Here is a 14,968-nt window from a genome sequence, read left to right as displayed (position 1 = left end):
CATGTTACGTAACTCAAAGCAATAACAGTATTGCTTTCTAATGGAGCATATATAGGCACCAACATGTTGATGCCATTTAGAAATTTTCTAGGAGGGGAGTCCTGCTTTTCTTCTGTACAGTCACTCAGCTGCCAGTTCTCGGCCCCAATTTTGTCTGTTTTTAATTTTTATGCATAAAATAGGGTTGACAGATTTACGCCAGGAAGGAGAAGTTAACTCTCTCGAGTGAATTTTGAGAATAAAAAAAAATCTGGGGGTGGGGTAAAAAGACGAGAAACACTTTCTATTTATTTATTTTATTTTTATTGCATATTTTCCAACATTTACACAACTCATTCCCAATATTTACAGTGTTTCAGTATCGATATCTCTCATATTACATATTAGTATTTTCATTTTTCTTCCTTTCCTCTTTATATACTATTCTTATAATTATCATAATATTCTTGCATATATATTTTGCCTTTTCACAAATATCTACACATATGTAATTCCTGTTGCTCTTAAGTCACCTTTATCTATAGTCTTTACATCTATTCTCTAACCACTCATACCATGTATCCCAAATCATGTAATATGTTGCTTTGCTTTCTAATTTACTTATTATTCTTGATGAAATGCTGCTCAAAATGGCCAACGGGATTTAACAAGAAAAAACAAGAATAGACTTGTCTTCCAAGAACGAATCAACAAAATGATTTTAGCTGCAAATTGGTCACAAGCAGTGCTTTATATTTTCTTTTTAACTTAAAAAAACCCACAACCTGGCTACTATTCATAGGGCTTCTGTGATGTACGAGGTTTGAGCTTCTTCAGAGAGCTCAGATTTCATTTTAGGATGACAAGAGGCAGCTCCTAGTCCCCAGGGCTGCAAAATGAGGATACGTGAGTCACATTGGCTGAAATCATAGAAGCTGTTGGGGTGACTGAAGGTTTCCTGTGCTGTATGACCCCCCTCCCTCCTGACTAGCAAAGCTGGGTTTGAAGATGAAGTTGGAAACAGTTTGATGATGAAGTTGGAAGCTGAGTTAATTGCTTTGAGAAGGAGGTTATTGGCAGACAGAGGGCACTGTTTGATACTGAACAGATCACCTTGCTAGATGCTACTCTTCTGTAAATGGTGGTGGAAATGAAGAATGACAATGGAAAGAAAATAAGGAGCCACAGGTCTGATCAGTCATGTACTCTCTGAGTTTGAATCAATCATCTCAGCTCTGTTGTCCCCCCCCAGTTGGGGAAATCCAGTCTCATATCAGGGTTCACTGTGAACCCTGGCTGAGGTGTTAAACTCTCATGCTCCAAATGAGACAGCGTCTAGTGGGAAGTTTTGAGGCACGCTCTGAATATCAACTGAAGCCCTTCTTCTATTCTGCTTTGGTTTCTCAGAAAATGTTCCCCGGGAGACGTTGCTGCATTTTGCAGCCAGACTCGGTTTGCTGCGGCTGACATGGTTTCTGTTGAAGCAACCAGGTGGCAGAAGCGCCGTGACCATTCCCAACAGTGAAGGAGCCACACCGGTGAGCTTAGCCTTGGAGAGGGGCTACCAGAAACTGCACCACATCTTGACCAAGTAAGGACCATTGGTATTGATTAAGCTTTTTGGCTTTTTGGCTTTGTGCATTTATCTCTTGCCTCTTATGGTGATTCCTAAACAGTCATCCATCCAGACAAGGATCTGTTTGGCTTGAGTCACTTCCTCCTTGGTTTCTAGAGACTGCTCCAGTTAGGACTGGAAACTCAGGGCTGATATAACTGGCCAATATACCAATGCTGAGCTAATTGACTACTTAAGAGAGGTCATTTTTTTTTGTCTTATAACTTTCCTGATGGTCTTTTTTCTGTCTGCAAGTCAACCCGCCAAGCGATGTTTTAAATCACTTGATTTAAATGCTTGCAAGTGTTTTGCCATTCAGTATAATGTTGGTAGACCTGAAAAAGTTCTAAGAAAAGGTGGACAGCTTTGGGACTGCACATAGCTCCTGGGTGCACAGCATAAGGTAGTACCTAACTATTGTGCTTTACTAGGAGACAGGAATGGTTTTAGGAGCAATATCAGATATCAATATATTACACAAGAGCCCTCATTTCTGCTACTAAAGACCCCAAACCTCTTTGATAGAAAAAAAATGTTCTCATTTGGGGAAGTTTTAAAGAGCTTCACGGTTTAAGGCTCTTATTTCACTACTTTCCCCCAGAGCTCCAAACAACAGTTGGAAATATGTATTTAATGGGTGGTCTTGAACTACAAGAAAGTTGTCAACTCCAGTTCAAAAGAACTTTAAGGAAATACTTCTTTTCCCCCATCCAATTAAATTTTCTCTCTTTTCTAAAACACATAATTTTGCAAGGCGTTTTAACCTAGGGCGTTTTGCTTGATGTCATTCATTGGGGGGACTAACTGCATTTTGTTGCATTGAGAGTAAGGTAATTTCAGTTTTTTTTCTGAAATTAGCAACCAAAAAGAAAGTTGCTGGCTTCTTTAGGCAATGAATCTATCAGTTGCTCCGAATTAGAGCAACCTGGTCCTTCATTTTAGAGCAGAAGGCTAATTGCCAAGTTCATTCTGACCCAGATTCCTGGAGAAGAGTATCCTTGTTTATGATAACAATGGAGATTCCAGAGAGTACAATTGGATATAAATTCCTGCCTATAGGAATCTTAAATCTAGAACAGTTTTTATAAGTATTATTCTCATGACTTTGCTGTTGATTGTGAACTTGGTTAGGTAGTAACGGGAGCTGTATCTCTGAGACCAAAGAACTTTCAGATTTCTTGTTTGATGTGGTGGGGGGAAACATTTAGTGTGTGTATGTCTTTGCTGTGGGACATTCATCTCAGCCAAGGCTGTGGTGTATTGTATCACATCTGATGTATTTGTTTCAAAAGTAGTTCTCTTCCAAAGATGCTGATGTGAAGGAGGGAAATGTATTATCTTAGCTGTAAAAATAATTTTCCTCTGGTTAGAATTTGAACAGGGACCTCTTGGGAATGTTATAGGCTAGATTGAGAGGTCATAAAACTTGATGGAAGAAGGAGTTGGCAAGGAGTTGACATCATCATTATCATCGTCACATCTGAGAAAGAACCTAAGTATTTTTCTTGTCTTCTGTTATCTAGACCTGTAAACTGAAATTTGATTGCTTCTGTAGAAGTTCACCTAAAGATTTGTTAGTAGCTCCTGCTCTTCACTCTTCCCACATCTGTTATAGATTACTTTTGTCAAATACTCCTAAATATCTTCAACTGGATATCATTTCTCAAATTCTAGAGTGATGCCCAAATGGTTGATCAATTGTTCATAATCAGCTCCAGTTGGGATGCAGCCTTTTGTAGCAAATTCAAACTTTATGAATTTGAGAGTTCGGTTGTGCATGTCTTTTCCAGAGAAGAAGTCAATGAACCAGATTCCTGGAGCACCTTGTCGCATATAGTACATTCTGGAGACTCCTGCATCAAGTACCATCAGGGCTTAAACATTTACACTCTGACAGTTGAAATGAAGGAAGGAGACAAATTGAACATGGAGAAAGATATCGCTCAGCTCCAGCTGCACATCCACAACCTCCAGCGTATGGTGAGGGCAAGGGCCTGTCTTAACTCATTGGTTTAACTGAGCTGGATTCTAAATAATTCTAATTTGTCATGGTCTTGTGGCTTGATAAGTACCATACTGTTATTTTTAAAAACTTGATAGGATTACAGGTTTGGTTTTGATTATAATAAGAATATATTTTTATTGTGTTATTCTTTATAATCTCCTGAGAATAAGTTGCTTTGAGATAACAGTCTGCTTCTGACAGCCGACCTAAACACTCCCAGATATCACAATCGAGGATCCTTGATTGCTGTGAATATGGATCGCATGTGAACAGATGAATGGGATGGGGAGAGGAATACGATGCTAGGAAAAGCATCTGTGAATGTTTAATGATCCCTGCTTGTTATTTCTGTGGTTGCACGATATGCATGTAAATAATACAACTGGGAGGAGAATGCCCTGGAGGGGGAACTTACAGTCAAAACGTGTATATACTGCAGGAAGTGACCCCCAAATGGAGGAATTATTGAAGACAAGTGATAATCAGCATGGGTCTAGGTTGGTGAAGGAATGGCCATCTGGGATCCCCATATACTGCCCCTCAAATTCAATTAAAGGGTCTCGGGTGTAAATATAAATAATCATGAGAAAACAGTGATGGTATTGGAGGGGCCAAGGGTGGAAGAAGTGATGGTGAATGACAGTAACTTATTTTAACTTCTGGAGTGAAGGAGCTACGTTAGGTAACCTATGTTATTCCTAACAGAGCTAAAAACATAGGACTAATACTAGAACGTCATTGGTAACCTTTCAGTCCCATAGAATTCTAGCGTAAAGATAGGAGGCTTTGGTTCAAGGATGAAATTATGCTTGGAGACATGACAGAATAACAGAGTTGGAAGGGACCTTGGGGTTTTTCTTGTCCAACCCTCTGTTCAGGCAGGAAACCCTATACCATTTCAGATAAGTCTTTTATTAAATTACCTCCAGTGTTGGATTACCCACTACCTGGAGACAAGTTGTTCCATCGATTGATAGTTCTGTCAAGAAATTTCTCCTTAGTTCTTTCTTGGTTGCTTCTCTCCTAGATCACTTTCCATCCATTGCTTCTTCTCCTGCTTTCAGGTGTTTCGGAGAATAGGTTGACCCCTCCCCATCCTTCTTTGTGACACGTTCTCATTCTGGTTGCTCCAAGTCTTTACGTTTTGAAAGAAAGGGTGCAGTTTGACTTTCGGAATGCAAATTGGACTGTCGACTGATCTAGAAGAAGCAGATGTTTGCGGAGTGGGTGGCTTGCACAGGGATAACTTATGGGCCACCTAAGGCTCACAGGCCAGAGATTTCATCAACTGCCTAAGCAGTACTTCAGGTTTTACCACATAGACTTCCCCCAAGACCTTCTAGAGTTCACCAAATGCTGGAAATAACATAGAGTGGAGCTTTGCTTGTAAGTTAAGATGTGGTTGGGTAGCATTAAGCGTATTGTAGCAACTCAGCTATGGCCTTAGTATGCTGCGTGAACCAGGTTATCTTATTATACATTTGGATAAAGCATGCTACATGAACACCGAAATTGTGTTTGACTAATCTGGATTCAGTGCAGGGTGTGAATAAAGTATCAGTATATTTTTAATGTGTTGCTTAGGTTCCCCCATTGCTCAGGCAACAGGAGTGAAACAGAACCATTAAAAGTCTTGTTTGGGTATTAACTGATAGCAAAGGGCACTGGAGGGGATACAGTCATGTGTCACCAGTCGGAAAAGCTATGTTTAGATGGCCTTCTATCAAGAGACCTGGCTTGTTTCACATCTAATCTAATTTGAATCTGGGCCAGAGCCTTTAATGATTTCAGTTTTAGTTCAGTCAGGGTTAGCTGAAAGGCACTTCACTTCCTGGAGGAGAAGGACCTGTCTTTTTCAGTTTAGGGAACCAGAATGATTTCACTGAGAGGATGGCAGAAAAATCTTCATATTCTCTCCCCCTCCCGTTTTCTCTCATTCCTTCCCTTTCTCCCTTCCCCCAGCCACTCTGTGTTCCAGCACAAGTGTTTGTGTCTGCATCTGCTGCTGCTGGCTGACTCCCAGCCAAAGCCTTTCCTTCTGGTTGGGCTTCAGCAGCTTCCTTTATTTGAGGCTCAGTTGGGATTGACGGTGTTTGGATGGATCAGCATTTAGGGTTTCCCCCACCCACTGAATATGTACGTAGGAGGTCTGAGCTCACGCCCAGCAAAATTGGTCACCCAAGAGCCTTATAAGGACCTTCATCTGACCCTGGACCTCATTTCAAAATGCATGCAAGAGGTCAGACTCCTGATAATAAAAAAAATGGCCTCTCCTGGATTAGTATTGAGAGAAAGAAAGGAAGAGAGGAGAGAGAGAGAGAGAGAGAAAGAAAGAAAGAAAGAGAGAAAGAGAGAGGGAGAGGGAGAGAGGGAGAAGAGAGAGAGAGGAGAGGAGAGAGATAGGCACTTTGCAATTCTAAGAATTCCCTGCCAACATGGGAGATGCCATCCCAACCCACTGGGAGAGTACCTGGTCAGGTAAGCCTGGTCTAGTCTAGTCAATTATTAGTGGCATCTATCTAAAGAATTCAGGTAAGGAGAGTTGCCAGAAGCTGAAGGCAACAAAACTTGCTTGGAATTGGAACAGAGGAAAGGGTGATTGTGAGTCAGGTGAAAGTGGAAAAAAACCACATTCCTGTGAGAGTATAGGAGGTGGCAGTTTTCAAAGCCACTCCTCCCCCCCTTCCCCTCTGTGGCAGTCTGGGACTCAAAAGCAGCAAGGAACGTGGTGATGGATGGGTGTATTTATACAGGTAGTCCTCGACTTACAACAGTTCTTTTACCAACTGTTCAAAGTTACAACGACATTGGTGACTTAGGACCATTTTTCACAGTTACAACCTTTGCAGCATCCTCATGATCATGTGATCAACATTCAGATGCTTGGCAGCTGGTTCATACTTATGACCATTGCTGTGTCCCAAAGTCATGGGATCTCTTTGCATGACCCTCTCATGAACAAAGTCAAAGGGGAAGCCAGATTCACTCTACAACCATGTTACTAACTTACCAACTGCAGTCATCCACTTAACAACTTTTTTTAATGAAAGATCGTAAAATGGGGCAAAGCTCAACAAACATCTCATTTAACAACAGAAATTTTGGGCTCAGTTCTGGCCATAAGTTGAGGACTACCTGTATTGTGGTCTTTTCCTCCCACCAAGATTGAGTCTCCAGCCAACAATGCTGGAGAAGAAAGTAACTTAACTACTTGGGGTTAAAAAATACAAAACCAAACCCAAATATACCTTCTTAACTGCTTCTTATATTTGGATTTTCAAAAGGAAAAGGTACATTGCAACTGCCTCCTCGCTTTTTAATAAAAAATAATAAGAATGTTCTCTTCTTCTAGAATGTGAATGAAGAACGTTGTCCAGTGCAGACCTGCGAGGACTGTGATGTGGAGCCTGTGCCTGAAGGTGCTGAAGCTGCTGCAGAACATGGGTTGGATGCATTGCTGGTTGACGCAACTCAAAAAACTTCTTCTGATCTTCTAGAGATCTCTCCCCCTGTTTGCCTTGGGGGGGAAGGCACCTCCCAGCAACCAGAAGAGCTTTTAGGCGCATCACAAGAGATGTTGGAGGAAATGCAGAAGCAAAGGACTTCCTGCCAAGGCGAAACATTGCCACACAAAGAGGAAGGGGAGTGTTTATCCTCTGTTGGAGACTCTGTTGGGGCAGTGTTCGAAGAGCAGGATAGCAAGAGGACCTTTAGTGATGCTGCTGGCCTCCCATCCTTTGGAAGTACCAACAAGGAAGCTGGAATGAGCTCTTCCAGTGCTACTTTGGAACAAGGGACCTTATGTGAAGGAAATAATCTCTCCCAGGAAGTGCAGCTGGCTGAAATTGAAAATACACCCTCAGCTTCCTGTGAGGCCAGCAATGTAAATATGGGACAAGGTGAATGCAAGAGCTGCACAGGGGCCATAGACGTTAACGTGACGTCCCAACCGTATATGGAAAATGTGAAAATGGGTGTGGAGCCTTCCAGGATGACAGCTGTGGAAGCATTGCCATCATCTGTTGCATCACAAACCAATCCTGCTGCCTTCTTCCTCAGGGATGGTGACCCTACTCTTGCCTGTCAAGATGAGAATGAGCCAACCTTGGTGCCAGAAGGTCTTGTAGATGTGGTTGCTACTGCAGATGTTAGTTCTGTTGACAATGGAAGGAACAAAGAGACCGGAGCTGAAAATCACATCAACAGTGGACCAAGAAACACTGTCGAAAAACAGTCAGAGGAGAAGGAGAAGGAGAACATTGCTCCAAACTCTGGAATAGAACTGTTGTCCAAAAACCTTGAAGACACCTCTGGATTTTCTCTGGAGCATCGTTCTGCTAGGGAAATGATTGATCAAGGGCAACGGAGAGATGCAGACATGGCTACTGAAAACAGTGCTTTGGATTTGAGCAGCAAAGGGTTGAGTGCTCCTCTAGATGGCAACGTCGGAAACCTCACGAAGAGCTCAACATGTGTGCAGTCCCCGGCTGCCTGTGGTGGAACTGATATCCCAGACACTCCAGCGATAGATCAGAGTGAGCAAAAAGTAATTGACCCGACATTGTTAGAGACTAAAGGAAATGCTGATCCTACCAGGGTTGCAAACGAGGATGAGAAACAGGATTTTGGCAAAGACCAAGAGTTCAATTCTTCTGTACTGCACGCAGATCCAGTTGATGGCCCTGAATCACATACAGGTGTTCTCAACTCTCTTATGCCGCCCTCTGATCTCGAGGAGCACCTTTGTGGACCAGCAGAGATGATAGGAAGCAAAGAGGAACTGGATCAATCTAGTGAAAGCCTCCAAAAATACATAGCTCTGACATCAGCCTTGCTGGTTGAGAAAGCTATTCAGGAGGCTCGGTTGATTGTTTCACAGAAGGACAATGCTAGAGCAGCCTCTGTTGGCCAGGAAGCTCCTTCACAATTGGAGAGCCTTGCCCTATCTTTGTGTGGTGAGGGCACCCAATTTATTCAGGAGCATTTAATGGGCACACCCTCTGCTGCTCTTAATCAAGACTCCAAACAAAACGAGGAAGTAGGAACAACAATAACAGCAGAGGCAGCAGAAGCAGCAGTGCGGCTGGCTGGAGTGGCTGAACAGGGAAGCCCAGTGCAAGGTGAGCTGGCAGCCACGTCTCTCGCTCTGGCGGTTGGCTGGGAAGAAGAAGACAAAGAGCACAGCTCTTCACAGCTGCCAGAAAGCGAGAAGGAACCGCTTGCCAAGACGCAGGCTCTGTTGGAGAGCTTCCCTCCGGGAGTCCTTGTGCAATTGACTCCTTGTGATCTGGGTAAAGAGAAGCCGGTGGATGGAAGCAATGCTGAGCCTGGCTTAAAGGAGAAAGCCCCCAGTCTGGAACCTGAGGAGCAAGTAAAGGCAGAGGCGGTCAGAGATGTTCCTTCTGAGCCTGGCTTGGCAAAAGGTGCTTCTCTTTGTGACAGGGGGGCTCCTTCCCCTGAGATCATGCTGAACCCGGGACTTGAGCTTGGTCCAACTGGGCAGGCAGCCCCTCCAGCTGGCAAAACCTTGGATGTGATGGAAGCTTCTCCGACGGCTCTTGAACTGGCCATGGAAAGTGGTCTTTCACAGCATGGAGAGGAAGAGGGGGAAGTGGAAAATATCCCTTCCCGAATATTGCTTCAGCCAATTGCTGAAGAGCCCCTTTGTGATTGCGATTCCGGTCCTGAAATGCCTTTGTTGGCTTGTGAAATGGATGATATGAAGCTGGGAGAGTCGGAGGAAGGGAAGGGGAGAAGGACTAGCCAAGACGAACCAGGATCCCTTCCCTTGCCTCTCGGCGCTCTTCCTGTGACCGAGCAGTTGGACAAAGTTGGAACGAAAGGAACTGCTCAGGAACCTGATCATTCGCTGGATAATGCTGACCCAATGCCCGGTCAAGTGATATTGCTGGCAGAATCACATGTCCCGGTGGAATCTCTTGGTGGAAATCCCGTGGAAGTCCCCTCCTTGGTGGAAGCCAGCTCCGAGCCTGGATGTCTCCTTAATGGAGTGAAAGAGGAGTTCAGTGTACCTCCTGGAAGCAAAATGAACTCTGCAACCCTGGAACTAACCAGCTCTTCGCCTGTTGCAGGTAAGAAAATGAAAAATAAAAAAAGGTGTGATTTAGTTTTCTTCTCTAGGCCAGCAGAAGGGGGTTGGAGATGTGATTTGTGGATGGCAAGTGAGGGTATTGGAGGGAAGGTGTATCTGTTTGTTGAAAGTATCTGACTAACAAATCTGAAAAGAAGGTGCAGAAGAGAAAAGCAAGCAAGCCCCCTATTTCTTGGTTTGGGAAATCCATAGGTGGTAGCCTGGTTGCCCCAACTTGTCTTTCCCCCTTTGCACAACTAAACGTCAGGCTGTCAGTTGCTTGAAGCACACACCTGCTTTATACTTGACCCCTTTTCTGTTGACACCTTCCCTTCTAAATTGTCATCAAGGTGCATGGTTCTACCCTACAAAGTACCTGTTTAAGAAGGAGATTGAAAGAAATGTTGCATGAAGGGAGGCTTCCTTCCAGAACAGGTGCCTTACTTGGTGCTAGATTTCCAATGTTTCATGATGGCTTGGCATAGTCAGAGAAGACCACTGAGCTGCGGGTAAAACTTCTGCCTATCAGCTGCTCAAGTTCTAAAAACGGCTTTCCAAGATATGGCCTGGATCCAAATGTAGTTTGAGGTCACAGGAAAGCTAACTTAATTTTTAAAAACTCGGTCCAATTTCTGCTTTTGCAAAATCTTTGCCGAGTAGAGCATCCACTCTTCTTATATGTATGTGTATCTGTATATATATATGTGCGTGTGTGTGTATGTGTGTATATATTTGCTGGGCTTCTTTGAGCCTTTATTTCCGACTTGAGAAAACAAAGGCCAGGACGAAGGAGTTTGCTTAGCGCGAGAGCAACATTGACAAGCGAGGACCTGAAGGATCAAGCCAGACCGGTTGAACTCCTTCTTAAAACCATTTTGCCTCTTCTGTAACAGGAGTTGCTAAGAGCATATTGTTTTCATTGCTTTTTTTGTGTGTTTTTTAAAGGTGAGAGCAAGGAAGGGAAATGATGGAAAGGCCTTTCTCCCCCCCCCCTCCATCTGAGCTGTAAACCTAGAGGCATAATTGTTGGCAAGGCTTAATGATAGTTTAATGCAAGCTTTCATGGCTCCACCTGTTCAGACAGCTGTTTAAAAAAGAAAGAAAGAAAGAAAAAGAAAACAGCTGATCTCTCCCTGCTGCTATTATGTGGCTTGCCCTGAGGAATCGCAGGTGCTGAGGCTCTCTTCCTTCCCCCAGTTATGTTTGATCTGCTGAAAATTAGTACCAGCAAATTTCTCCTAAGTTAAAACTGAACAAACGTGACAGATTGAACCAATGTTGGATGCTCTCTCTTGCTCTCTTTTTTAAAACACAACATGAAGAGTTCTGCCTTCCCGTCCCCGCTGTTGTTTTTCCTGTCATCCCAGGATGAACTTCAAATAGAAGGAAAAGCTGGGGGAGCCCTTGCTGTTTGGGGGCTAACGGAGGCAGGGTGGGTACAAGAATGTATTTTTTCACAAGAAGAAAACTGGAAGGGGCACCCTTCAGCCTGGAAGAAAATATATATATATATATAACAGCTGTTCTCAGGCTTCACTTGACAGGATTTGGCGTCCAGCGAGCTCCATTTTATTTTTGTGGCCTACAGTGGCTTGATATTTTGATCTCATAGGGTGGAGGGGGGGGCGTCATGCGATCCTGGTGAAGCTGAGGTTGATCTCTCCTTTTGGACTTCAGTGGCAGCCTCCTAATTTTATTCCCTCACACTGGCCATTTAGTCAAAACTCCGGCCTCCAGAAAGAAGGAGAGAACCCCGTTTTGCACGACAGATGAACAGCCAACTTAAACAAAAAAAACAACCTTTGTAGGCAGAGGTTTTGTCTTCTGAGCTTGTTGTTTGTCTCCCCGATGGTTATTAAAAACCCTCTGTTTTGCGTTTTAAAAAAAACCAGTCTAAACTTTTTAGATGTCATCAGAAAGGCTGGCCTGCTGAAGACACAGGATATTTATCAAAGATGGAACTTATTTTACCAGTGGTTGGGAAAAAAAGGGATGGAGAGTAAGAACGGCATTTGTATTGCTAGGCAGATGAAATACCCAGACAACACGATGTTTATTAAGCACTAAGAAATGTAATTAATGGAAAATTTATCAAAAAAAGAAAAAGAAAAGAAAAGCTGGCCAGTTGGAAAAAGTCTCGCTGTTGGATTTTGTAACATGAGAGTGAGTTAGATCTGCAGTGGGACTGCAGGGTGGTGTTTGCTGGAAGCGGCTTTGGCCTCAAATCTGCTTTGTGCTGAATAGTATGTGAAGAAGGCTAAAACTGAAGGCGCAGGGGAGGGGCTGGGAAAGGGCACCTGTAATTAAGGCGCACTTCCTGCTTTGCACCTGCTGCCAGCCACAATGCTTTGACTGCGTAGTTCAGGAAAGCTCTAGAGCAACTGGAGAAACAGGATTTAAACGGGAGTCTCCACCGTGCCCGGAACACAGCAAACTTGAGTTGTTTCTGTCCACATGTATCTAGGTAGTAGAAATGGCCTCAAGGAGCAAGAGAGAGCCTGTGGGGAGTGTCAGGAGCCAACGGAGAAAGGTGTGTGTGTGTGTATGTGTGTGTGTATGCGGAGACCTCAAGATGGGAGCAAGGAAAATTGTCCTAAGCTGTGTGTGGGTCTGTTCACCCAGGGAGATTCTGTAGCAAGAAAGACATTGCATGAAATGGAAAAGAAGTGAGTGGCTGCCTTGAATTGCCCAGGGTGTTGTCTCCCCTTCTCTCCCGCGGGGATGTCGAATCAAACCCACCCCTTTTTAGTTTGCTTGCGATCTCTCTCTCTCTCTCTCTCCCTCTCTCTCTCTCTCTCTCTCTCTCCCCCCTCTCTCTGCATTGTTTGTTCTGAGCTCAAGCTAAGCTTGTTTTTTCTCGCCAAGGCATGCTCCCCTGTGACTTTGAAGAGACGTAGCCACTCTTGCACCAAAACAAACACAAAGGCTAACAAACTCATTCTTTTTCCCTACCCTTGATTCTCAAGTCCCATCTCTTTCTCTCTTTTTCCCCCAACCGTTGTTGTTGTTGATGCTGTTAAGAGCTGCCAAAAATGTTGTTCTGGATCATCTAAAGTAGCTTCCCTTGCAAAGTAGCTTCCCTTTCGCTACACGAGGGAAATGCAAGACAGAAATTAAGTGCCTGCTTGTTCCAAACTCCTAAATGTTGTTTGAAATTTAAATTCATTTTGCTTATTAGGTCCCAAATCTACCACCTCCTTGCTAGTTGTTTAATGTTTTCTAAATGTTAGGGAGTTGATGAGAGCTTTTTTGAGTGCTTTGCAGAAGATGGTTGAGCAGCTCACAGATATTAAGTAAACCAATGTTACCGAATCACTAGCGAAGTGATTATTTCCTGAAGTATAACATGATAAATGGAAACTACAAAAACATTTCATCTGTGCAAAAACGTCTGTAGTTTGGTTTCCATAGAAATGATATTGTAAACATGACAACTGCCAGACCAGAAGATCATCTGGCCTGATGTTATTGATTTCAGGTTTGTCCAATTTCATGCAACTTGGTGCCCTCCAGATGTGTTGGAGCTGCCATTTCCCGAGTGCCCAGCAAGACGATGCTGGCTGGAGAATTCTGGGAGTTGCATTCCCAACACATCTGGAAGATGCCACTTTGGAAGAGCTTGACCTATTTTGTGTGGATGTGACCAGTGATCCTTGTAGACCAGTATAATTGGCACCAGTTCTCTTAGATATGAAATATGTCTCTTAGATACTCATTCCTTACATCAGAAGATGCTCTATGGCTGCGATTGGCTGCTTGTACTGGTTGAAATTGATATGAGTTGGAGTCCCACAGAGAATGTTCTTCCCTTTGGTTTTTCAGAGGTTGCAAGGAAATTATTTTCTCCCTACATTTTCTGCAACCAACTCTTTGCCTATGAGTGGCACCTTAAAAATTGTGCTCAACATGCAGCAGAAATGCCAATGGCTCAAGGTGAATTAGTTGGCCAGATCAGTATGAAACGGCAAAGCATTTTTAATGCTGTTACCAATATACTTCTCAACACATAGAAAATTAATGTATCAGGAAAAAAGACTACGAAAGGAAAATGTTTGCTTTCTGTGAGCAAAAGTTACACAGAGTGCCTTTATCACCCAAAATGTTGTCTGATAGCATGGATTTACCTGCAAGTATGAATTGTGGCTTTCCTGTGGCTTAATTCCCCTTTCTTAGTATCCCTTTGGTCTTTAAAGAAGTTAAACAAACCTAATTCTCAGTGAAAATTAGAAAACAAATCAGTGTTTCCTGTTTTTTTTTCCAATAGATTTAGAGCCCACCTTCCTACAATGAGATGATCCATCTTATTGAATCAGAAAGCTTTGGCTATTTAAAAAGTTTTGAAATCACCTGAAATATATAGTCCTTAGAGCAGGGGTCTCCAACCTTGGCAACTTTAAGACCTGTGGACTTCAACTCCCAGAATTCCTGGCTGAGGAATTCTGGGAATTGAACTCCACAAGTCTTAAAGTTGTCAAGGTTGGACACCTCTGCCTTAGAGCTCAACTGAAACATCAGGTTTAAGGGTGGTAGTGAAGGAAGCAACTCAACTTTCCTCCCTTGCCTTCCCAATTCTAGTTTGAAGTGGTTGGTGTCTGTCTGTCTGTCTCTGTCACTTCTTGGTGTTCCTGTTTGGTTGAGAAAAGCAGAGATGTTTCAGAATGACATCAAATGAACCAAACATTGCAGCTTGGGCAGGAATGCAGCAGGTGATGTAAAGGCGATATGCAGAGACCAGCTCTATCTGGGCCAGGTGGGGGTGTGCAGAGTGGGGTGGGGTAGGAAGAATTGGGAAGTTACAGAATGACCTCAAAGGAAACCTTCATGGGTAGGCAGAAATGGAAGGGACACCATCTAGGCTGTTTTAACCCTGGTGCACTGGAGCAATTATTAAGACACATGAGCTCTCTCCCTCTCCCCCCCCCCTCTCTCTCCCTCCCTCTCTCCCTCCCTCTCTCCCTTTTTTTCCCTGCAGACTCTCTGGAAATAAAAATGGAAGAAGAAATGGATTTTCTGACAGATCTAGCTGAGAACATTACTTCTGAAGGAACGGTAAGGTTTTGTTTTTTTCCATCTTCCGTCATTGAGCTTCAGCCATTGATTGAGGAACAAAAATGCACATGACCCCCCTCACAAAACTAATTTCCTTCTATTTATTTTTATTTATCTATTTATGGTCTTTAATCACGAGGAAGCAGATCTTCCTTTTTAAAAATTCTCTGTTGGTTTCATTTTCTGAAATTATTGCTTTTTTAACCACCTCTTTGTGAGCTCTGGAGTT

The 14,968-nt window shown here is 43.3% G+C and overlaps 1 protein-coding gene across 11 annotated transcripts in view; it reads left to right on the top strand.

The window, feature by feature from the left end:
* Nucleotides 1-14,968, top strand: part of AKAP13 (A-kinase anchoring protein 13) — a 299,586-nt gene that overhangs the window by 154,007 nt on the left and 130,611 nt on the right. For all 11 annotated transcript variants that reach the window (XM_026673060.2, XM_087972785.1, XM_087972786.1 and 8 more), the window contains exons 6-9: nucleotides 1,387-1,570; nucleotides 3,385-3,574; nucleotides 6,952-9,691; nucleotides 14,663-14,739. In XM_026673060.2, the coding sequence (XP_026528845.2) occupies nucleotides 1,387-1,570; nucleotides 3,385-3,574; nucleotides 6,952-9,691; nucleotides 14,663-14,739 (3,191 nt within the window). The remainder of the gene's footprint in view (nucleotides 1-1,386; nucleotides 1,571-3,384; nucleotides 3,575-6,951; nucleotides 9,692-14,662; nucleotides 14,740-14,968) is intronic.

The sequence above is a fragment of the Notechis scutatus genome, chromosome 11, assembly GCF_049901735.1.
Source record: "Notechis scutatus isolate UNSWTSFEM ecotype Mainland chromosome 11, rNotScu1.2, whole genome shotgun sequence".
Classification (NCBI taxonomy): domain Eukaryota; kingdom Metazoa; phylum Chordata; class Lepidosauria; order Squamata; family Elapidae; genus Notechis; species Notechis scutatus.
The sequence above is the reverse complement of the archived record's forward strand: the minus strand, read 5'-3'. Positions and strand labels throughout refer to the sequence as shown.